At 39.4% G+C, this 24,466-nt stretch overlaps 1 protein-coding gene and 1 pseudogene across 1 annotated transcript; both read left to right on the top strand.

Annotated features, from left to right (window-relative positions):
- The first annotated feature begins 9,248 nt into the window (after positions 1–9,248).
- Positions 9,249–14,204, top strand: LOC103697077 (cell division cycle 20.2, cofactor of APC complex-like). Its single transcript, XM_008778853.4, has 8 exons — positions 9,249–9,539; positions 9,636–9,746; positions 9,839–10,018; positions 12,148–12,417; positions 12,769–12,871; positions 13,000–13,316; positions 13,500–13,649; positions 13,759–14,204. The coding sequence occupies exons 1-8, from the start codon at positions 9,441–9,443 to the stop codon at positions 13,906–13,908; spliced, it is 1,380 nt and encodes a 459-aa protein (XP_008777075.1). The 5' UTR covers positions 9,249–9,440; the 3' UTR covers positions 13,909–14,204.
- Positions 14,205–14,294: 90 nt separating this feature from the next.
- On the top strand, positions 14,295–23,739 carry LOC103697081 (annotated as a pseudogene).
- The last annotated feature ends 727 nt before the right edge of the window (positions 23,740–24,466 follow it).

Below are 24,466 nucleotides of genomic sequence, written 5' to 3'. Positions count from 1 at the left end.
CCCTTCCTAGGTCATTCCCGGTCGGTTCCGAGTCTTTTCCGTCGGTCCTTCACCGTCCTCTAGGTTTTTCCTCTCAGTTTAGGTCAAAATGTCGCGTAAGACCGTAGTTAGGAAGAGGTCCCGACCCGAGGCCGGTCCCGAGCGGCGCTCCAAGGCGCGGCACGATCCCGCGAGGCAACCACCTCCGGCTCGTTCCCCGCCTAGGGCGGTTCCCGCGAGGCCATTGGCCGGAAAGGTCGTCTCCACCGGGAGGTATGTCGATTTCGACTTCCTCTTCCTCTCCCGGGAAGGGTTCACCATAGGTGATAGACTTAAGGCCCAGGGCCTAGAGTACTTCCTTACACTGGACCTCCCCACATACCCGGGCCTTATTAGAGAGTTCTATGGTACCGTCCATCGGGGAGATGGAGGTATCGAGGGCACAGTAGCCGGTGTCCCTTTGCGTGTCACGGAGGATCTTATTGCCCACATCCTCCACCTTCCATTAGCAGGGGTGGCTCCCGCACACCCTGAGGATAGGGTTGAGGCCCTTACGGCCGTTCTAGGACATCCACCCCAGTCACCTCTAGACGAGGTATCCACGAGCTCACTACCGATTGAGGTGCGGATCCTCTTGAGTATTTTGTCTAGATCCATCTTCCCTAAGACAGGGAGATTTGATTTTGTAAATGAGAGAGACCTAGCTCTTATGTTCTATATCCTTCAGGACACCCCAATCAACTTCCCTAAGCTCATCTATAGGTATATGTGTGAGCCCCTAGATAGACCTAGGCTCACCCTCCCATACGGCATGATTTTCACCCTTCCTTTTAGGGAGTACGAGGTTCCCATTCCTGAGGGGAGCCCTTTCGCGCTTTACGATGGACTGATCGCACGCGTGCGGGGACCCTACATAGGATGGGGTTTCGGAAGAGAGAGGGGGTATGGGTTAGGAAGTCTACCCTCACCGCTCAGACCACCAGACCTTCACCCAGTCCTGAGCCCGATTCAGACTACCCAGACCTTCCAGACCATCCAGACCTTCCATCCACTCCTCCTGCTCCTACTACCTCCGCCGGACCTTCCTCCTCGGCTCCACCATCCATGGAGGTCCGGATTGATCCTGAGCAGCTCCGGGAGCTGCGACAGGAGATAGTCAGAGATGTGAGGGATGAGCTGCTTCGGGAGCTCCGAGGTGCGGTGCCTGCTCCCACTCCTGCACCCGTATCTTCTCAGTTGGTCCCTTCCTTGACAGCCGTGACTGACATGACGGCTCATGTACGGGAAGAGATCTACAATGTCCGGAGTTTGGTCCAGGCCCAGTTCCACAGCATGAGTGAGGTCACGAGCACCACTCGACAGATGCGAGAGGACATAGGTCGTGACATGCACACCACCACCGAGGGGGCCGAGCGCTTGTCGAATGTACTCATCGACAAGCTGGACGCACTTCAGACGTCGGTGACTGGGCTTCAGACGTCGGCGACTGAGCTCTCCACTACACATAGCAGAGCCACTACGTCTATTATCACGCAGCTTGGCTATGTTACAGATGCAGTCACCCTCCTCATGGAGCAGAGCCGATTGAGAGGAGGAGCCACATCCACGAGAGGAGGACCCACATCCTCGAGAGGAGGTGCCTCATCCTCGAGGAGGCCATAGATGTTTTTGTGTTTTGTCTTGTTTTACTTTACTTATTGTATTCTCACATGTATTCACATTCATATCAATACAATGAGTAGACATTTTATCTTCAATTATGTGCCATTTGATGATTGGTTGTGCCATTGATTGTGTGTGATTGCCTCCTTTTTGATATGATGACAAAAAGGGGGAGAAATAAAATATGTAAAAAAAAAAGGGGAGAAATATGTATAAAGTATGTAAAAGGGGCGAAATATGTAAAAGAAATCAATGGAAATCAATAAAAACATAAAACTCTTAAAAACACACAAATTTGTTCTAAGTGGATTCGGTACCTCGAGGCTCATTATCTCTCTTTTGGGGCTCCTAATGGAGTAATCTCCAGAATCTATTCAAGAGATATTCGGAGATTAGCTGAATCCTACACAAGAACAAATTGACAGATTTTTCCTCTAAATACAAAAAATTCAGTTCAAAAACTTCAAAGCATTAAAAGGAAATTCAGAGAATCAAAACATAGTTGAATGCATATGTTGAGGGGGAGAATCTGAATTTTAATCAAACTAAATCATTAATGACATATAAGCCAAACAATTGATTGCATAATATGAAGGCTTATATAATTCCAAATGAAAGGGGGAGCTTTAACTCCGAAATTTATTGTTTCACTCCTTTCAAGCTTGGATAAATTGAATTACCAGACATTTGAATTTATTTATGGATTTTATTTCATTATTTATTGAGCAATTCATTTTACATATACTCAAAGTTTTGTCATCATCAAAAAGGGGGAGATTGTGGAGTGATTGATTAAAACCCCATTTGATTTTGATGAGCTCAAAGCATTTGAGTATATCTTTTGATTACTAATGAATTCAATTGAGTGTTTCAGTGAAAATCCTGTCTAAGTGTCCCAAGACTTGGTTCATAATTTTTGGATAAGTTAAGGAGTCTGTTTGAACCAATGTCTGAGACTCGAGTCGACTCCCGAGTATCACGAGTCGACTCCAAGCGTATCAAGTTCACTGGCACGAGCTCGAGTCGACTCCAGATAAGTACTGTTGCGGGATTTTCACCCCGGCAACAGCCTTAGTCCCAACCGAGCCGAGCAGAAAGAGACCGCGTCCCCCACGAGGTATTGTCCGCTTTGGGCGCTCCGGTCCGCGCGTCCAGCGCTGACGGAGGGAGACGTTTCCGGCCCGCGCGTCCAGCGCTGACGGGGGGATTGCCCTCACGGTTTTGTCCCACAAAAGGGCCCTCGTGAGGAAAAGGCTTCGCCCTCCTCATTATAAGGCACGGAACCTTTCCGCTCTAGCCGATGTGGGACTAAATTCAAGGCCCCCTCCCCCCCCACAACATAGCCCCCCCAGCGGGAAGGTTCCGGCCAGGTTTTACCCCAACGGGCCCCCACAGTCCTGGAGGGTAGTCAATGGAGAGAGGAGGCTGGCCCTTCCTCTAGCGCCAACTGTTGCTGGTGGTCCAAACCGAGAACGATTGGCACAGCGGTGTGAACGGGGTTCCGTTTGGGTTGCCTTGGTTGGTGTTGATTGCGCTCCACTTTCCACCGGAAAACCTGCAAGTAAGCCTCGCACCACCACTGGGGTAGTGGGGGCCCTCCGACGATCAAGTCAGAGGAGATTGGAGGAGAAGGAGAGATAATAGTAGCAAGTAGGAGAATGCTCTGGAAGTTCGTGCTTACCTCCCCCCTTCTCCCCCCAGCCGCATATATACCAGGCTGGGGGGTCCTTCTGGGGGGTTGGTCATCGTGTGGCACGATGGAGTTGCCACTGACATGGCCGTTACAGGGCGTCGTGGGGCAGCGCTGGGTACGGCCATGACAGGGCGTAGTGGAGCTCCGCTTTGTACGGCTGTTACAGGAGATCGTGGAGCAGCGCCGGATACGACCGTTGCAGGGAGTGGTGGAGCAGAGGGTCGCGGCGTGCTTCAGAGGAACAGCCTGTCGTTGTCGAGAGATTGCCGACTCGGGGTCGGATTGCTGGATCAAGGGGCAGCCGACTCGGGGTCGGGCTGCGAAGCCGAAGATATCCGACTCGGGGTCGGGTTACTGAATCAAGGGGCAGCCGACTCGGGGTCGGGCTGCGAAGCCGAAGATATCCGACTCGGGGTCGGATTACTGGATCAAGGGGCAGCTGTAGTCTTCTTGGGCGCGCGTGCCGGTCACGTGGGGCATGGTGGCTGAGTTCCCCCGTAACAAGTACGAGTCGACTCCGACTGAGAACAGACAGAAGGACAGAAAGCTTCAACTCAGAACCTGTCAGCGAGTCGACTCCCGAAGTGCGCGAGTCGACTCCGATGTTCACCAAGTCGACTCCAAGGAAGTAAGAGTCGACTCCAAGCAGTCACAGGCAGAAAAGTCAGAGAACAGTTTTCGGGTCTGAGATTCGAGTCGACTCCAGTGGAACGCGAGTCGACTCCGATAGGTGGCAAGTCGACTCCAGAGAAAGCAAGAGTCGACTCTCAGCGGTACACAAAGAAAAAGTCAGAGAGCATTTTATGGACTCTAAGATTCGAGTCGACTCCCGCAATACGCGAGTCGACTCCAAGACACCGCGACCCCAAGACAGACAGAAAACCAAGTTACTGCCTCTGAGATTCGAGTCGACTCCCAAATAGCTCGAGTCGACTCCAAGACAGCTTCACGTCAAAAGGCAGAAGACCATCTTTCGGAAACTGAGAGCCGAGTCGACTCCCAGAAAGTTCGAGTCGACTCCAAGACTGGACGAGCCAAAAGACAGAGGATCGAAAGTTCGGGCTCTGAGATTCGAGTCGACTCCCAGGACAGTCGAGTCGACTCGAGTGGACAAAATTCAAAATTGGATCCACGGACTTCAGTGGATGAGCCGACTCCAAAATTGCCAAGTCAGCTCCAGAAGTTGACGAGTCGACTCCAGGTCAAGACGAGTCGACTCCCAGTCGTGAAGGCAACTTTAATTCAAATTTGGAACAGTTGCCGAGTCGACTCCGGAAAAGCTTGAGTCGACTCCCGCTACAGCCGAGTCGACTCCTGATCGCGCGAGTCGACTCCAACCCACCAACGGTCATATTGTCAGGCTGCGCAGAGTGTTCAGAACGGGCAGAAAAAGCACTCTAACGGCTAGTTTCCATGGGAGTTGGCTTAAATAGCCACAGAGGACTGTAGCAAGGCAGAGAACAACCATTCCACTCCAACTAATCAAGCATTCAAGCTCTGCAACGTGCTCTTCAACGAAAAAGAGGAAGATCTGCATTTACTGCTTCCAACTACATCTTCCCAGCAATTAAAGCCTCCTTCTCCTGCATTCAAGTCGACTACTCTTTGAAGAGGAGACCAGAAGTTTAAGAAGCCATTCCTCATCTCCAATCTAAAAGCGTTTGAGGCTTCTTAACTTCATTTATTGTTCATATTGTTTTCATCTGCTTTTTGAGAAGCTCATTTTCTGTTTTCTTTCTACAACTTGTATTTACTTAGTTCAATCGGGGATTGAATCAAGGGGATTGAGGTTGGTTGGTGAGCCGAGTTAAAACCAACGTGTGTAAGGGTTTGATTGTGATCCCGGGAAAACAATCGGGGCGGTTCTAGTCGGTGAGCCTGGGAAAACCGACCGAGTTCGTTGTGAGCTCGTAAAACAACAAGTTTGGTTGTGAGCTTGGAAAACAACCGGCTGTAATCCAAGGGGGTTATAGTGAATTCCCAAGTGAGACTTGGGGAGTGGACGTAGGAGCAAGGGTTAGCTCCGAACCACTATAAAACCTTGTGTTTGTGTTGGATTGTCTCTCTTCTTCTTCCCCTCACATCACTCACAGCACTTAGCATTAATTAAATAACTTGCAATAGTTTTTAATTAGTCAACCACATCGTATTAATTATTCAAATTATTTTAAAACCCAATTCACCCCCCCCCCCCTTGGGTTGTCTATCTGGGCAACACCAACTCCTTGACACCTGAAACATTTGATATCACGAGATCTAGAGGATGAATTAGTTTCCATTTTACCTTTAGGTGCAACAATCGAATTTTTGGCCTTTGCATCTTCTTTTGGCTTTGACACAGATTTGTTATTTTGCCAATTCGATTTCCATGAGGAACTAGTAGTAAATTTGGAAGTACTCTTAGCTTTCAATTGCCTTTCCACTAGAATAGCTTTGTGCAGCAAATCCTCCATCTCTATATAATGTTGCAATTCTACCACATCAGCTATCTCCTTCTTTAAACCTCCAATGAATCTAGCCATAGTTGCCTCTCGGTCTTCTTCAACATTGGCTCTAATCATGGCTATTTCCATCTCCTTATAGTAATCTTCCACACTCATGGAGCCTTGAGTTAGACTTTGCAATTTCCTGTGCAAATCTCTATAGTAGTGGCTGGGTACAAACCTTTTTCTCATGACAGCCTTCATCTCATCCCATGTACCAATAGGCCTCTCCCCATTTCTACGTCTACTAGTCACCATTTGATCCCACCAAATACTAGCATAATCATGGAACTCAACAATGGCTAGTTTAACCCTCTTCTCCTCGGAATAATTATGACATTCAAACACATGTTCAACCTTTCTCTCCCACTCTAAATATAATTCAGGATCATTTTTACCTTGGAATGCAGGGATTGTCATCTTAATACTTCCCAAATGACTGTCTTTTCTTGATTCATCTCTTTGCCTCCTTCCATTACTTCTTCCATCCGAATACTCCTCTTCTTCTTCTTCTTCAAACATCCGCCCCCTCAAAGGTTTGAGTCTGCTTGGTGATTCCAAATCATTCATTCGTGCACCAAGCTTAGTAAGTTGATCAGCAATGGCTTTCATCCATAACTTCATATCAACATCTGGTTGTTTACTACCTTCACTACTCATCTTTGTATGCTGCAATCAAAAGATTAGTATAAACAGAATAGGTCCTCACACACTCCTCTCTCTGGTGGACACTCTTTTATGGTTTTTTCTTGATGATGATCTCACCCTCTTACCTTTTACCACTTAGCTTCACCTTATGAGCTCTTAAATAAGAACCTTTTGGATGTTTCTACACAACAGGAAACAGTAAGGAGTCGATGATAACCTTAGGGAACAAGAACTCGCAAGAAACAATTTAATTGGAACCAACAAAGGGTTCAAGGAAGGTTTGAATTGAGAACAATTCAATGGAAGCGTTAAAGAACCCACAAGAAAATTAGAAGCAAAATCTGCCCCGAATTTTTTTCTTTTTTTTTTTTCTTTTTTTCTTCTTCTTCTTTCTTCCTTCTCTTTTTTTTTTTTTTTTTTTTGAAATAGCAGAACAGAAAGAAACAAGGACGATGACACAAATCGATTAAAGGAAGATGTCACCAAGGATATAGAGATAAACAACAGCGGAACACCTTTTTTTTTTTTGAATTAAACAAGATAAACACACAAAGGATAGATAACACCTGATTTCAGGAACCGGGCTCTGATACCAAATGATAAGAGCACACTTCGGACCGTCCTGGAAACAGGTAGAGAATGAGAAACTTGACCCTAACCGCGACCTGCCGGTAGAACCAAAGTTATCAAAAGAAGCGTGACCCTAACCGCGACCTGCCGGTAGAACCAACACTAAGTTCTAATCCAAGAACAAAGGTGAAGCTCTCACATAAGAGAAACCCTCAAATTTCATTCATGCGTTCTCCCCCTCTCAAGTACAATCAGGTGCTATTTTAAGGCTGAAATGGCTTTAAAGAGAAGCAACTCCTAGGAAATTACATAGCACTACTTGTCATGCATTTTCCAAGGCTGCATTTACCAAGGCTTGGAAAAGATGCATGTTACACCTACTCCTAGAAAAGTAACCAAAACTTAGGAAAAAGATCCCAAAGTAATTATAGTGACTTTGGGAACTACAAGAAAGTCTGAATGTGACTTGGGGAATACAAAACATCATCTGAAATATCACCCCAAAAGTATGCACGAAAATCCAAATATAATAGGAAAGTTGGCCTTCCCATGAATGCTTCTTGTCATGTGATTTGGACTTTCCAAAGTGTTGTCTTCAGGTTGGACTCAAAGCATCTTCACCCAATTGTATGAAAGTGACCCCATTAGGTGCAGCTTCTATCTCACGTTGGTCTTCTTTTCCTTTGATTTTTATGATCAGGCTTTCCAAAGCTTGTTTCATCCTCTTAGTCTTGGCCCTAGTCATAGGACCTTCAATTCCATGCAAAGGATCTTTAGATGGGCTGGTTGCGTCTCTATCATTGGTTGCGTCTCTATCAGCTCTTCTCTAGCATATACATATAAATACTAATGGACTTTCATAGGATCGAGCAATACAACTTGTTTAAATAAAGATGACAAAATTCTATTTCTAATTGCTCTCTCGAAATGAATCCTCGGATCAAGCTAATTTTATGAACCTGTAAAAACAGTAGAATATAGAATAATGAGCAAAACAGTCTAGTAAGCAATGAACAACTTCAGATAAATATATCAAGCAATAAAATAAATAATAATAATATATTAAAAATAAGAATGTAAAGTACATCAATTCAAAATCAAATTTAAACACTACTCAGTCATTTCAAAATTTAATTTCATTCATAAATCAATTTCTTTCGAAATATCAAGTTCATCTGCATAACCATAAACTGTGACTACATTTATCTCTTATAGTTAAGCCAGAATATAAGCACAATAATAATCAAAGTGCCAACATATAACTCCTACGGGCAGGGTATCAATATGCCAACGTATAACCATCACTAGTAGGGTATTGATGTACTAACGCATAACCTCTACTGGTAGGGTATCGATATACCTGTATATAATCCCACTGGTATGGTATCGATATGCTAGTATATAACCCCTACTAATAGGGTATCGATATATAGTCAGGCTGCAAAAATATCTCGAATCAAAATTTTATTTCCATCGAATCAGTTTCATATTTTAAATCAAAAAATACATAAAACCATCCGGTATCAAAATCAATCAATCATAATCCACAATAAAATCAATACCTTTGATCATGTATTAATTAATATTCTATAATAAGATATATTCAACAAATAAGTATTATGTTTTAAGTTCATAAATCAAAAATAATATGACTCAAAATTCAATGACATAAATATTATAAAATTTGCTGATAAATTTAGAAAAAAGGATTATATTACTTATCTTGCAAATGAAACCAACATATAGATTCAATTACTTTTGAAAATCCCTCTTATAGCCTAATATTCAAAATTTGTATTTTTATCAAAAGTTTGCCATGATTATTTTAAGATTAAAACTCCTAAATTCTAACACACTTTTAGGGCTGGCCAATCAGGAGTTCGCGACATCTCGGTCGGTTTGATCAAGATGAATTCCTCTTATCATGGTTAAATTAGGATATAGATGGTTCAGTAGAAAATAAGGTACGAAATCTAACAATGTGTGGCAAGGGTCAAGGTAGAGACCGGCGTATCGCCCCACGGCAAAAGGTCAATTCGATCAATTAACTTCATTTAATCAGAATCACATGAGGACTCCATAAAGATCGCTAAGCACTTAGATCCTAAGGACAAGACCTATTCGGATTGGGTTACAGAACATCAACTCGTTAAGTGGCGGAAAGAACACTCCCTCTCTCTCTCTACCTCCCTCCCTCTCTATAAATAGCCCACAGTCGAGTCGATTGGAAACCTTTCCGTTTGCTCCTGTCTCTCCCTCCCTCTCTCCCGCTTTCTTTCGCTCTGCCAAGAAACCCGAGTCTCTGCATCAATTCGAAGAAAGAAAAGAGAAAGAAGCTCTAATCTCCCCTTCCTCCTCTAATCTCTAGCTTCTTCTCCGTCGTTCAACAATCGGTGACCGCCGATATGGATCAGAGGATTCCAAGAAACGGGATGGGATCACCCCTGATGCGGCTTCGAGAGCACCAGTGGTCTTCCTCGTCCTCGAGCAGATTCGTTTATCCGGTAACCAAGATTAGCTCTTCTTTCCCCCTTCTTTCTTTTGCTCGTTCTTGAATTCTTGAACCCTTTTCCCCTAATATCTTCTTTCCGCTTCTCAAGGGAGATCGATTCATACCCACGAGGAGCCTGATGAATCTTGAGCTCGCACAAAGCTTGCTGTGGGAAAGGCTGCAGAAGAAAGACGATCGCCCGGCAATCTTGACCGCTAGGGTAATCCTTCATCTCCTCCTGTTCTTTCTTGATCTTTTTCTTTCTTTTTATATATTTTTTTTTGAATTGCTTTGTCCGAATTTTGTTGGCAGGATGAGTATAGGAGGAAGGTGAGAGAGCAGCTGACGCTGGATTCGGAAGGGAAGCCGTTCAGGATGCTGCCTTTTAGGGGAATCCCAAGAAGATGCAAGAACGTGCTTACTGTCGAAGAGATGTTGCAGGAGGAGCGGGAACGATCCAGAACCTTTAAGCCCTTCCGTCGCATTCCCACGGTAATGCCTGAATTTTCTTGCCGCGATCCCTTAACTCAGTAAAAGAAAGGGGAAAATTTTCATCTTTATGTTTGAGTAATTGGTTCTTTCTGTGTAGATAAAGGCTATATATCGATTTGGGCTATGCCCAGACAACCAACTTGTTATGGTAATATAATAACGAAATCATGAAATCAACTTCTTAATGATCGAGTTGGTGGTATTTTAAGAATCAGTAGTTTTCGTTAAGTTTCTCTAAGGAATTTAAGATTTATGAATGATTTATCTCATACCTTGCATCTCTGGAATAGTCAAAAAATATATTTCTTATTTTTGAGTTCTTGGACACAATGTGAATAGCTTTCCGACCTTTGGTGTCAATAACTCAGTTCTGTAATATCAAAAACTGTCGCTTAATTGATTCAAGTGTTTTTCTTTTTCAAGTGCCAACTGTAACCAAAAGAGTTCAATCCAGATAAACTAGATGTTTGAGAGAACTATCTAATTGTTTTGAGTGTAAGGTATCATTTCTTTTCTGTGAAGTGTAACGTATCGTTTCTAATTTACAAAGCTGAAATAATGAACCTGTGAAGCGTGGAACTTCACTTGTTTAGCCAAATTTGAGGACTATATGGGAAAGTATTATTATTAAAAAATGTGTAACAGAGTTGCCTAGACTATGTACTAAAAGTGCACATAAATCATCGTTTGCCATGTTTACTTCTTGGCTCCCACAATACGGGCACAAGCCACATTGTGTTGCACAAAATTTTGATACGACTCAGAAATGTGCCATCATTCACTCTATAGTTTAGTTCTTGGCCATGAGGGATATAAATATAGCCTTCCTTCGGTCAAAGAGTATAGATTGACAATCCATCCTAACATGTGAGAGTATGTCTTACTCTGTTGCAAACACATTATCAAGTAATTTCTCACAGTTACACATGTAATATGCTCCTGATGTCTCATACACTAGTCTTTACTACGGTCATTTTCTGATATTAGTATATTTTATATGTCAATAACTCAGTTCTGTAATATCAAAAACTTTGTCGCTAAATTGATTCAGGTGTTTTTCTTTTTCAAGTGCCGACTGTAACCAAAAGAGTTCAATCCAGATAAGCTAGATGTTTGAGAGAACCATCTAATTGTTTTGAGTGTAAGGTATCATTTCTTTTCTGCAAAGTGTAAGGTATCGTTCCTAATTTACAAAGCTGAAATAATGAACCTGTGAATGGATGTAGCGTGGAACTTCACTTGTTTAGCCAAATTTGAGGACTATATGGGGAAGTATTATTATTAAAAAAATAGTGTGCAACAGAGTTGCCTAGGCTATGTATTAAACGTGCACATAAATCATCATTTGCCATGTTTACTTCTTGGCTCTCACAATACAGGCACAAGCCACAATGTGTTGCACAAAATTTTGATACGACTTAGAAATATGCCATCATTCATTCTGTAGTTTAGTTCTTGGCCATGAGGCATATAAATATAGCCTTCCTTCGGTCAACGAGCATAGATTGACAATCCATCCTACCATGTGAGAGTATATCCTACTCTATTGCAAACAAATTATCAAGTAATTTCTCACAGTTACACATGTAATATGCCCCTGATGTCTCATACACTAGTCTTTACTATGGTCATTTTCTGATATTAGTATATTTTATATGTTTAAGCCCATACAGTGATATTTAAGTGTCTCTCTCCCTTGTTTGCTGTTCTAAGGGTAATATCATAGTTCATGATCAGTAGTTTTTGTTAAGTTTCTCTAAGGAATTTAAGATTTATTCATCTCTTACTTCTTTTTGAAAGCTTTTGGGCCATTTGAACATTATGAAAAACATGAAGGATTAGACTAATGGTATCGGAGTATCTTCTATATGAGTCGATTGTATTTATCTTTCTTTCTTAATGAGCTGGGGGTATTTTGATAATCTTTAGGTTTTATAAAGTTTGTCTAAGCAAATTTATGGAAATAAACTATACTAGTTGATGGCATTAATTCATCAATTTCTTCTTTGAAAGCTTTGGGGATCAATGTTATAGGAGTATCTACTATACGAGTAGATTGTGTTCATTTAAGAAAGAATGATTTTTTAGTGATTCTTACTGCATTCTTTTCCTTTCTGATGGTGGAGCAGACTGCTGACAGAATATTGGAGGCGCAAAACCTAATGGATGACTACTATTTAAACCTCTTGGACTGGGGGAAGAGCAACATCCTAGCTGTTGCATTGGGGCCCTCAATATACTTGTGGAATGCTGAGAATGGTGAGGTGAAGTTGCTTTTGGAAGCGAATGAAGAGGAGGATCACCCCACAAGCGTTGCATGGTCTGGAGATGGGAAAATATTGGCTGCTGGATTTGCAAGCTCCAGAATTGAGCTCTGGGATGTTGCAGCCTCGCGTCAGGTATGGAACAATGTTAATGTAAACTTGTGTCAGTTTTGCATGTCGGCACATAATACTTGATTTGTTCTAACAATAGATCAGATAGTTTTTAATATCACAATAACAAACAAGTGGATATTCTTGGTTCTTGGATTAGGAATTGCTGCAGGTAAACTCGAAGCAAATCCAAATCTTGTTTATTATGAGAATGTTTTGACTAGAAAAATAAAACACCATTGAGGGGACTTCTCTTAGCAATATATATTATATGTTTTAAACTCTAATGGGGGTTTTAGTTGCAAATATCTACAGTCCTGTTACCTTAATTTCCAAAATAGATGAAAATAGATCTAATCTTATGGTTTACCTTAGGTGAGAATCTTAGAAGGACACACGTCTAGAGTTGGAAGCCTTGCTTGGAATCGGAACATTTTGACATCAGGGAGCCTTGATGCCTCTATCATCAACCATGATGGTACATCACTCTTGCCCTTCATTACATTATACCTTATGCTTCCATAAAGCTGCACAAAGAGATGAAAAAAGAAGATATAACAGCTTTAGAATAACCTCCTTTTTTTCCAAATGCGACTTCTTTTGTAGTGAGATCAATTGGCAGATCAGCAACTCATTTTCAAGGGCACACCGATGAAGTGTGTGGTCTAAGATGGTCAGGAGCTGGAGATTTGCTGGCTAGTGGTGGCAATGACAATCTTGTTCATGTGTGGGACTCTTCAAGCATGGGATCCTCCAAATACCTACGCAAGTTTACTGATCACTGTGCGGCTGTAAGGGCCCTTGCTTGGTGCCCATTTCAGTCAAATATACTGGCATCTGGTGGTGGCACTGCTGATCGATGCATTAAGATTTGGAATGCTCGGACAGGGAAGTGTACAAAAAGCATCGACACAGGTGCACAGGTAAAGTCCATCTCTCTCTCTCTCTCTCTCTCTCTCTCCATGAATCATGGAATGAGCCTAATTTATGATGTTTTCCTTATGTTCCATTATTCAGTTCCATCTTCGAAGAATAACATGTAAGTAGGAACTTGTTACCATTTAATAGCATTCTCATGTCTCAAAGTATTTGATATTATCAAACAGGTTTGTGCATTAGAGTGGAACAGGCATCATAAGGAGATTTTGAGTGCCCATGGTTACAGTCAGTTTCAGCTTAGTTTGTGGTCATACCCTTCTATGTCCAAGATTGTGGATTTAAGAGGTCATGAAGCCAGAGTCCTGCATCTTACTCAGGTTTGGAAGCCACAAAAGCAGAGAATTGTCTATAATTGATTTTTTATTTTTAATATTACTGCATTGTCGTGCTAATGTTCTCGATCGTCTCCTTCCATTGTCGAAGCAGAGCCCTGATGGATCAACGGTGGTGTCAGCTGCAGCAGATGAATCAATTTGTTTCTGGAAGGTGTTTGGACCTCCTCCATCGGCCTCCTCAAGGATGTGCGATGAGGATTATACCGGCCACCTATCACTGAAAAGATTCGATATAAGATGAGAAAAATCTGTCTGTAAGCAAGGTGGTCATGCCTTGTCAGAGTTTCCAATCAATCTGAGTTGTCGTTACATGTCGGAAATTGGTGGTTTAATTAGATTATTTATGTAACGAGGATTTGATTCTTTTCCATGCATGTACATTGTCCTTTGTATATTGGGACTAGGGAGGTTGGTATCTTTTATTTCCTTCCCCCAGCATTGTATCATTTTGTGAAATATACATTCATTATTCTTTAAATTAAAGGCAATAATATTCTTGTATTAGCAAGAGGACGAATTGTCTTTTTTGTCTGCTCATTTCTGCTAGTTTCCCCTTTTATCCCCTCCTGTATTGCTAATATGTTGGAAATGGTCCTGGATATCCTCTATTGTTTTCTTATATGTGTGTGCGTGTGTGTGTGTTCTTTGCAGTAGAGGATCCAGTAGTTTGCTGCCAAATGGTGTGACATTTTTCTTGCATATGAGTAGACAAGAAGATGTATAGTCTATGTTCTTGATGCTTATAACTTTTGATACTTTAACATCTTGGACATTATAATGGTTATTGTTGTTCATATTGTTTTTATACATGGAATTTCTGGGACAGGGTAGTCTAAACCACAATACATATCCCATTATTGGTATGTCCTGGCCTTAGTTTAAGATATATATCATGCAGAAGTTCTCACACGCATTATTTAATGTTAGGAGTGGTTATTCTGTTTCCTTTTTGTTTTTAAGGCAACTCAGCTTGGAGGACCCAAGAAAGCATATTGCAATACTATAGGTTTTTGCAGTTTGTAAGTTTTGAAAGGTTTCCTAGATATATTGGTTTTATTAAATGTTGGGATGATTCTGTTTGAACCTATAAGATGTTGAAATAATGTTGCTACTTGTAAGATGATTGAGCAACTTTTGAAATGAGGGAGGATACGAGTTGAACCCTTAGAAATTTTGGTTCATAACAAGTGTGCAGGAGGAAGAGGTGAAGTTGGCTGTAAATTGGGAGTTCTTATTGGCAACTGGCAGCTTGTAAGCAGCCTTCCAATTTCATTTGTTTCCCTTGGCAGTTTACATTTGGGTCTGAGTTTGTCCTGGGGTTAACATTAGCATATGGTACTGAGGACTGATTTCTGGGCCTCAGGACAGGGGCGTTGAGCTAGATAGGCTTGCACTTAAGGAGCAAGTAGAATTGCTCTATAAACTCCTATCTTGAGAGTTAACTCTTAGAAGTCCAAGATAACTTGTAAAATCTGCTCCCTTTTGTTGTCTCTGGATATGTATTTCTCTTGAAATAAAATAATTAAATTTACTTTTGCCTTTTAGGTAGGTTAAAGGAAAATCCGTGATCACAATTTATGCATTTGTTTATGAGGCAAAACATAGACTATTAGATGAATGCATTTATCTAATCTGTTTTTGGTTTCCTTTTTTATTTGGCTGCTTGTTGCTTCCTCAGCTGTTTCAATGTCATATGGAGTTGCATAACTATAGTAATTTGTTATGGAGATGATAAGCAGAAACAAATATAAGACTTGTGTTACAAGGATGACCCTTTCCTGTTTGGTACCCTGCTTTTCTGTACTTTCTCTTTAAAGATCATTTTGAGTTTTTCAGCATCATGACAATGCATTACACTATTTGTTCATGAGGTGATGCGTTTGTCCAGTGCGGCAGAGACCCATACTGTAATTGATGGACAAGAAGTCGTAAACTTTGCATCAGCAAATTATCTTGATTTGATAGGGCATGAAAAGATAATTGTGAGTATTTTCATTTTCCCATCTTATTTTCTACGTTACAATTTATGCATTTTGTTAAAATGGACATGATGTTAAAGACAAGCTGTCCTCAGGATTCCTGTGTTAGTTCATTGGAGAAATATGGTGTTGGTTCTTGTGGTCCTTGTGGTTTCTATGGGACAATTGGTAAAACTTCTTTTCTGTCAGCAGTTATATTATGTTAGACCTTGTTTTGGAAAGAATTTGCATACTAACAATTTCCTAACTTCTGTATACTAATTTACTAATATGTAGATGTCCACCCTGATTGCGAGACCAGAATTGCAAAGTTCTTGGGAACCCCAGATTCAATCCTCTACTCTTATGGGATTTCAACGATTTTCAGTGTTATTCCAGCCTTTTGTAAGAAGGGAGATATCATTGTTGCGTGAGTGTGCCTGTTCTTGCTCTCTTAAATACAAACTCATCTTTTTTTTCCTCCTACTTCCTGAAGTATCTGATGAGGAATGCTGTAGAACTGAATTATATAGGTGATTAGACACTGTATGATTCTCTTGTAAATCTCATTATATGCCTTTTAGTTGCCATGTGCTATAACTTATTCATTGTTCTTCAAGCTAGCTATTCATCTTGAGCTTGCTTTTTCATGATTGTTGAATATTTAAATGTATCACTTATCAATAAAACCACTTTCATTACTAGTGAGGCATTTGCTTTTTGGAATATTATCAGCAGGAGAGAGTTATAGATGCGCAAATCCATGAGAATCTCTGCTAATTCATGCATAAATTAGCTTTTATGCATATTGCGACTAGAAGATTAAATATTTGTGGTACTTAGTCTCTTGCCTATACCATTATGGTAGCGTAACTTATTTGGCTTGGCTTTCTTGGAGTAGTTGAATGTTCCCTTGTAGTTAGCTGACATGTCTTGCCATCTTCTATACAATAGGATCCATAAAGTTTCAGAAGGCGCCAGTGATGTCGAAGAGTTAGGGGGGGCAGGGGAGGGGGAGAGTGGGAGTGAGAGAGGAATCGAACTCTCTCGAGTCTTGAATGTCGAACAGTTCGAAATTTCGACTGGTGGGGAGGGCTTTATAACTGAATTGACCTGATCAGCTGAACTATCCTAGGCCGGCGTCAAGAAAGTTCGATATGAGCCGAACCACCCGATGTGGTTCAGTTTGGCATTCCCTGGACTGATGTGTAGAACTGGTGCCAAGTTCCACTAGCGAGGTTTGGAATGAGTCCTAGTAGGCCAACTGATTGGTAGGAATACCTACCTTATTAGTTTTAAAATTTAAATTTTTGAGGCCTGAGAAAATCATAGGTCATGGATCCCATATAGGGTAGCGCCTCCTGTAAAGGTATATACAGTTCATTGATATTAGTTTATCTAATTTTAGTTGCTTTTGTGATTGAAGTGTTGGACTTTTCTCTTTGCATATATTAGATATTCTTAATCACAGATTAACATACATTAAATGCTGGTATTTTCTTTCCAGCGATGAAGGTGTCAATTGGGCAGTTCAAAATGGCCTCTACCTATCAAGTATTGTTGTTTATTTCAAACAAAACGATATGACATCACTGGAAAGCACTTTGGAGAAAATCCCTAGACAGAATTACAAGCGGGCAGAAAAGATGCGAGGCTACATTGTGGTGAAAGCTGTATATTAGGTTATTGATGACTACATGAATTGTTTTCGTAGATTTATGTATCTTTTAGCTTTTTCCTAAATAAACTAATAATACCGTCTTAGTTCCATGGAACTTGTCAAACTTCAGAATTCAAATAGTTCAGTTGATGTTAATTTCTTTCTCAAAAAATATCATTTTTAGCTTGAATACATTGGAAGTTACAACAAGTTTGAGCATGGATGATATAAGATTGTGAAATATGCTAGCCATATTTATACCAATAAAGAGTAACCAGAAAAGATATCTGTAGAAACGTTCTAGTTTGGCTTAGCACCTGCTCTTTATAATGTAACCCCCCTGCATGCCTAGACACTTGCTGGGCTTTCTAATGCTCGAGTTTATATTTAGTAATACAATGATATTTGCATGAACTTGAAATCATGTTCAACTATTATAATGCTTCTTTGCATTTATGGCCCATTTGAAAATCGATTAATCAACTTTATATTAATGTACGACAGTACTTTCTCAAAATGTTTTTCAGGTTTATCCCTTTCTGTCATTTTCAACTATTCATGCTTTGCAGCTTCATATTAAAATTCATTTTTTCCATGATTGCTTCCTTCAGTTTTCTTTTTGAAAAATTGTTCAGCTTTTTCTTGATTTGAAGGCTTGTTATAATTCTGGACTGGCAAATAGTTTCTCCGTATTACTGACTGAGTTCAAGTATGTTATACAAAAGGAATAATTTAAGATGAATCCTACTGGCATATACTTTCCTGTATTAAAAAATATATATAATTCAATAGTTTATCTGCTTAAATATGTGTATGAAGTTTCAATACTTATTCTGAAATTACTGAATTATAATCCTAAAATGTATAAGCACTAGTAATCTGTTTTTGCAGATTTGCCATTTATATTGAATGATGTGTCCTTATATCAAGTTTCATATCATGTGGATGATGAGCTGCTATATGTTCAATATAGTTCTATCTAGTGTCATAAGGCCATCATTGGACCATGATCATTGTTTTGGATTGCTAGGTCTAGCCAAAATCTTGATTTGGCCACCCTTTTTGTTATCCTTTATTAACTTGTGCTATTTTATTTCTTTGATATTATTAGGTCTAGAGATAGGAAAAGATAGAGGTAGGTAGCCATCATTTAGTTGTCACATTCATATCAAAGCTTTGTCATTGCAATTTGTTTACTTTGCTGATTTAAATTAATTGATCTATTTTATCAACAAGTTCTTGTGATCATTTGAGAACAATGAGAGAACATGTATCTGCTTTTGCTCGGTGTTTCTCATTCCAGTTGATGCATTATTGTATTCTATCCATTCCTGTACAAAAATTAAAATGTAGACTCTTCTTTGTCTTCATCTGTCTCTGTGTTAACATGACGTAATTACATATTTAGTTCTCTCTAAATTGTTTGTGAAGCTTGATGTACCTATTTACTTGGCAACTTAGCCATTTATTTCAGATTTCAACTCCATTTTTGCCTGAACATTATTTGTACTTCATAAGGTTTTCAAATTACCTGCGGAATTGCAGGAGTTGATTTGCCTTGAAGTAGGGTGTCACCGAATGTTCTGGAAGAGTTAGGTCTTCAAGGTTTACCTTTTATTTGTAGGTGATCATATTTGCTTTCCTATTCTTCAAAACTAAGTGATTATGTCATTACGATGAGCTCAGAGAGCAAAGCTACAAGTTTCAGGACTCCGCTACAAGGTGAAAGTGCGGAGTGAAGAAACCATAATGTTGTATCTCAATATATTAAGCATCATTAAATCAAAGTTGAAATTCTATGCTCTGCTGATGCTATGCTTGCCTCTACTGTTTCACTAAAAATCCTCAAAGATATCACTATTATCTTTTGCTCTCAGAATAACTGTATATTTAAACATAAAATATATGTTTGTGCAACTATGTGTATTTATAAATTTTTGTTAACAGTTTTGCTTAAAGCAATATTAAGGTGCTAAATCATTCTTAATATTGGCAGCAACATTATGGACATATTTTTAACAAAACTATCAGTGCTATAAAGCTAAAATACCAATAAAAGCAGCATACTCACATTATAAATCTTAATACTGGTGCTGGAATTGTTTTGACAAATACAATAATTTTGCCTTGACTATTTTCAATCAGTTATATGATTCTTTCTTAACAAATCATTTCAGATATGGGTAAATTTTTTTTCTGAGGAAGCTCTTCCAAATACCGCCAAGACTTCCATTCATATTATCATAGCTTCTTGCCTTCCCCTTTTGACCATTTGTTACAGATCTAATCCCCATTTCGTCATTGGGGCCTTCTTACATTTTTATTGAACAATCGAATGCCAACTCAATTAGCTTAAGATCTCTGTTATTACTGCATTGTGTCCATTTATCACCTTATTCTTCCTAGTTTTACCTCATAATCTTTCTTACTTCGACCCCAATAAACTTGTATGCTTGGACCTTCTTAATTTTCCTTATTGTGAATCATATAGAACTGTAGTCCTTACTGCATTTTGTAAACTCTTTCCTTATCTCACAGGTCACAAGCATATTATTTTTTATACTTGTCTCGAACTCTATTAGGTATATCTGTACCTATCTTTTTCTTTTCAAGATTACACATGATCACAATATAAGCTTTAGTCGTTGGTTTTGATTAGGGTTCTATAGTTATTTTCTAACTGAAGACACATCCATATAGTCTGTTTTAATTCAACTTATTCTAATATTTAAATTGATATATGGAGATTACTTGAGATACTTGTTTGAATATTAGCGAAAATAGTTACATAGGCGCATGTATCAATATTATATCATTAATATTAATGATAAAGTGCTAATATTTATGATGTCAAAATTATCAATGATAATGTTATATGGTTTCAATATATTAAATTAACAAGGACTATCATCTATACCATCCATAACTGTGGAGATCTATGGACTGATAGCACATAGAGATAATAAAAATGAATTCAAAATGGGAAACACCATTAATTAATAATAAACTCTTTAGGCCATGGATTGCTCAAACCCCTGGTCTGCTTGGACTCTGGTCACCTAGGCATTCAGTCATGTATTTGGCTATAACTAAATACCTGCCTGCTTTCCAGGTGTCTTTGGCATAGCCAAGGATGCAGAGCCTTCCTAAGATGTCTGTACATGACTAAATTAATACTGAAAAAGAAGCTTTTGCGATTGTTAGCTATTCCATTTGCTCTTTGGATCCAATTTTTGTATAACTTGAAGGAAAGGGTGTGAATCAGTTTTAGAATGGTCATTGTACTCGCTCTAGCCTGCATGTTAGACCAACTTGTACTATTACTAAAGCTTGAGATGTTTATACATCAAAAAGTTGATTGTGCTTCTGATTGAATGCAGAATTCTGGTCAAGTAGCTCCACTGGATGAGATTATCAGATTGAAAGAGAAACACCGCTTTCGAGTTATATTGAACGAGAGCAATTCATTTGGTGTGCTGGGAAACTCTGGCCGAGGACTTTCCGAGCACTGTGGGGTTCCGGTAGCTCTTGAAATCCTTCATTGGACTGGTCTCTCTCTCTCTCTCTAACAATTTCTTTAGCATTGCTTGATCTGTTGCATTACTGCAGATTGAAAAGATTGATATAATAACTGCTGGTTTGGGGAATGCCTTGGCAACTGATGGAGGTTTTTGCACCGGAAGTGTTAGAGTTGTTGATCACCAAGTAAGTATATAATTAGCTTATGTTTTTGAATTTTTACTGAAATAATATATCTTAGTATATAGGTTTTGTGCTCATTGTGTTTTAAATAATGACTGAACTACTATTGATTGGTAATTTTTATCCTTTCAGTGTCTGAGTTGCTCTGGCTATGTCTTTTCTGCATCGTTGCCTCCCTATCTTGCTACTGCTGCAATTGGTGCAGTCAATTACTTAGAAGAGAATCCAACCATCCTTGCATCACTGAGGAACAATATTGCTTCATTACGAAAAGGTGTGTATTGAAAAAGTTAGCAAACACATAAGATAGACTTTACTGTATCTTGCAAGATCTAGTAAAATGTAGTAGCTAGTCTAGAATTGTTCAGTAGATGTCTTATGAATGATTTATCTCATACCATGCATCTATGGAATAGTCAAAAAATATATTTCTTATTTTTGAGTTCTTGGACACAATGTAAATACCTTTCCGATCTTTGGTGTCAATAACTCAATTCTGTAATATCAAAAACTTTGTCGCTTAATTGATTCTGGTGTTTTTCTTTTTCAAGTGCCAACTGTAACCAAAAGAGTTCAATCCAGATAAGCTAGATGTTTGAGAGAACTATCTAATTGTCTTGAGTGTAAGGTATCATTTCTTTTCTGCGAAGTGTAAGCTATCGTTTCTAATTTACAAAGCTGAAATAATGAACCTGTGAATGGATGTAGCGTGGAACTTCACTTGTTTAGCCAAATTTGAGGACTATATGAGGAAGTATTATTATTAAAAAAACAGTGTGTAACAGAGTTGCCTAGACTATGTATTAAGCGTGCACAAAAATCATCATTTTCCATGTTTACTTCTTGGCTCCCACAATACGAGCACAAGCCACAATGTGTTGCACAAAATTTTGATACGACTCAGAAATATGCCATCATTCACTTTGTAGTTTAGTTCTTGGCCATGAGGCATATAAATATAGCCTTCTGTCAATGAGTATAGATTGACCATCTATCCTAACATGTGAGAGTATGTCTTACTCTGTTGCAAACACATTATCAAGTAATTTCTCACAGTTATACATGTAATATGCTCCTGATGTCTCATACACTAGTCTTTACTATGGTCATTTTCTGATATTAGTATATTTTATATGTTTAAGCCCATACAGTGATATTTAAGTCTCTCTCTCCCTTGTTTGCTGTTCTAAGGGTGATATCATAGTTCATGATCTTTTGCATATGTATCATCCATGCCTTTTTGCTGAATATGTTGGAAGCGGTCCTGGATATCCAACTCTGGTCCTCTTATTGTAGTGCAATAGAAATTGGATTACGCATATGTTATGATTTTATTCTTAAACATCTATATGATTAATGTAGTTGGAACCTGCTTTCGTGACTTGCTTGATCCAAGACTAAATTTTAACATATTGATGGATTTTATTTTATTTCTATTGGGCAAATGCAGGTTTGTCAGATGTGCCAGGGCTGACTATGGCAAGCAGTCCCCTTTCTCCTTTTGTCTTTTTAAAACTAAAGAAATCTACAGGTTCCCCAAAGAATGACTTGCAGCAGCTTCTTGATAAAATTGTTGATAGGGTAAGTAGATGGTGAGCTGACTCTACTCATAAGATAAAACTGGGATCATCATTGTGTGATCAGGCTGTTCATTTCAAAAATAATGTAATTGATGTTCCTTGTTGTTTAGGTCCTGAAGAAGGATTCAGTTTTCATTGTGACCACAAAGAGGTCCGCCCTGGACAAGTGCCCCTTGCTTGTAGGCATCAGATTGTTTGTTTCTGCAGGCCATTCTGAGTCTTATCTGTTGAAAGCATCCGAGTCACTGAAGAGGGTTGCGGCGTCAGTACCATCTGAGCTCATTTGAGGAAGTTTTTCGGCTAGTGAAGAAATGGAAGTAACACAAAATATCAAGGGCTAGAATAGCTTTTGTTAAATCAATAATCAAGTTTTTATTGGCCTCGACATTATACAAGTCTAATTTCGGCATGTATACAAGTCTAATCTTCAATGGCTTGATGGAAAGAGTTGCTGTAGAAGATAGTGCTGTATGCTTTTCCAATACATTCATGGATCAACTCTAAGTCTCACTCTTGGTCAATATTTTTGACCAGCTGTATTGGTGTGAGAACGTGTTTACTCTTGGATATTGATCGGCATCACTTTTATATTTTCTATTTTTCAAAAAAAAATTTATTTTTCTTTCTAATTTATAAAAGTATAAATACTTTTGGTATGATCGGTTATATTTTAAAAATAAACATATCAAGGGTTATTGGCACAGCGGTAGTTGTAGTGAAGATGGTGATAATATTGGTAGTAGATAGGATTGTGGTATTGCAAAAATGATAAAGATGGCAGTGGTAGTGTGCTAGAGGTGACAATTCGATGGAGGTGATAGCTAAGGCGGCGGTGTGGTAGAGGCAATGATGATAATGATAGTAACCATGATGGTAATAGTGATGGAAGTACTAATGATGTGGCGGAGATTGCGGTGATGATAGCAATGACAGTGATGGTGGTAGAGAGGATGATGGGGGTGGAAGCAGTAGTGATAATGATAGCGGTGGTAACAATGGTAGCTAAGGTGGCAGTGGTGGCGGTGGCGGCGGTAGTAAAAATCATCAGTTTTTTGTTTTTGAAAATATTAAATGATAAGCTACTTTTATTTTTTTCTATAAATAATGAAAGGGATTTTAAAAAATAGAAAAAATATTTGCACTAAACATATTTTTTATCTTGATTTGTATAATTTTACTTTAAAAATAAAAAATATGAAATAAGAGCAATGCTAAACAAGCTCTAGATGTTTGCTTTTGAAATCAAAGAGATTACAATCCTTGCTTGTGCTGGTGGTAAGCATTAGGAACTTACTATAAGCAACTCTCAAAGGTTGTAGGTCGTGAAGATAATATTTTGAGATTGCTAAGCTTATGGTGCCTACGCAAGATGGATAGTCATGATGAGTGGTGAAAGGATGATAATTTGCACATCACTATGCACATAAGGTGGGAAAGTGGAAAATAAAAAAGATACATTATAGCTTTAGCTCAAATGATTTTCATAAGATGTGTGCATTCCTAATGATGATTTTTCAAGAGGTCCTAGATTAATGTGTCCTTTAATATTTTGCTAGAGTATTAAGGAGCATATTGAGAATCGACCAATAAGCTAAAAAATTCGACTGGTAGGTTGAAGTTATACTCAACCAGTAGGCCAAATACTTAGCCAACAGGTCCAAGTTGTACTCAGCCAGTAGATTGAAGCTGTATTGATTTAACAAGACAAGATACATGGCTAGCAAGTTGAGCACTACTAGAAGGATGCCACCCCGAAACCACGTATTAGAGAGGCAAATTGATACACCATGAGTGCAAGTTAATACATCAACTATAGGCTGATATACCATGAGATGCAAGCTGATACACCAAGTAGGTAGGCCGAAGCTAGGGATAGCAATGGATCAGCTATGGGTCGAT

The sequence above is a fragment of the Phoenix dactylifera genome, unplaced genomic scaffold (assembly GCF_009389715.1).
Source record: "Phoenix dactylifera cultivar Barhee BC4 unplaced genomic scaffold, palm_55x_up_171113_PBpolish2nd_filt_p 000090F, whole genome shotgun sequence".
NCBI classification, from domain to species: Eukaryota; Viridiplantae; Streptophyta; class Magnoliopsida; order Arecales; family Arecaceae; genus Phoenix; species Phoenix dactylifera.
This window is presented reverse-complemented; position numbering and strand designations above follow the sequence as displayed.

Excerpts from the sequence above, each read along its gene's own strand:
- LOC103697077 (XM_008778853.4), top strand. The coding sequence starts at position 9,441 with ATGGATCAGAGGATTCCAAGAAACGGGATGGGATCACCCCTGATGCGG. Across the intron at positions 9,747-9,838 it reads CGGCAATCTTGACCGCTAGG|GATGAGTATAGGAGGAAGGT; the intron begins GTAATCCTTCAT and ends TTTTGTTGGCAG. Across the intron at positions 13,317-13,499 it reads GCATCGACACAGGTGCACAG|GTTTGTGCATTAGAGTGGAA; the intron begins GTAAAGTCCATC and ends ATTATCAAACAG.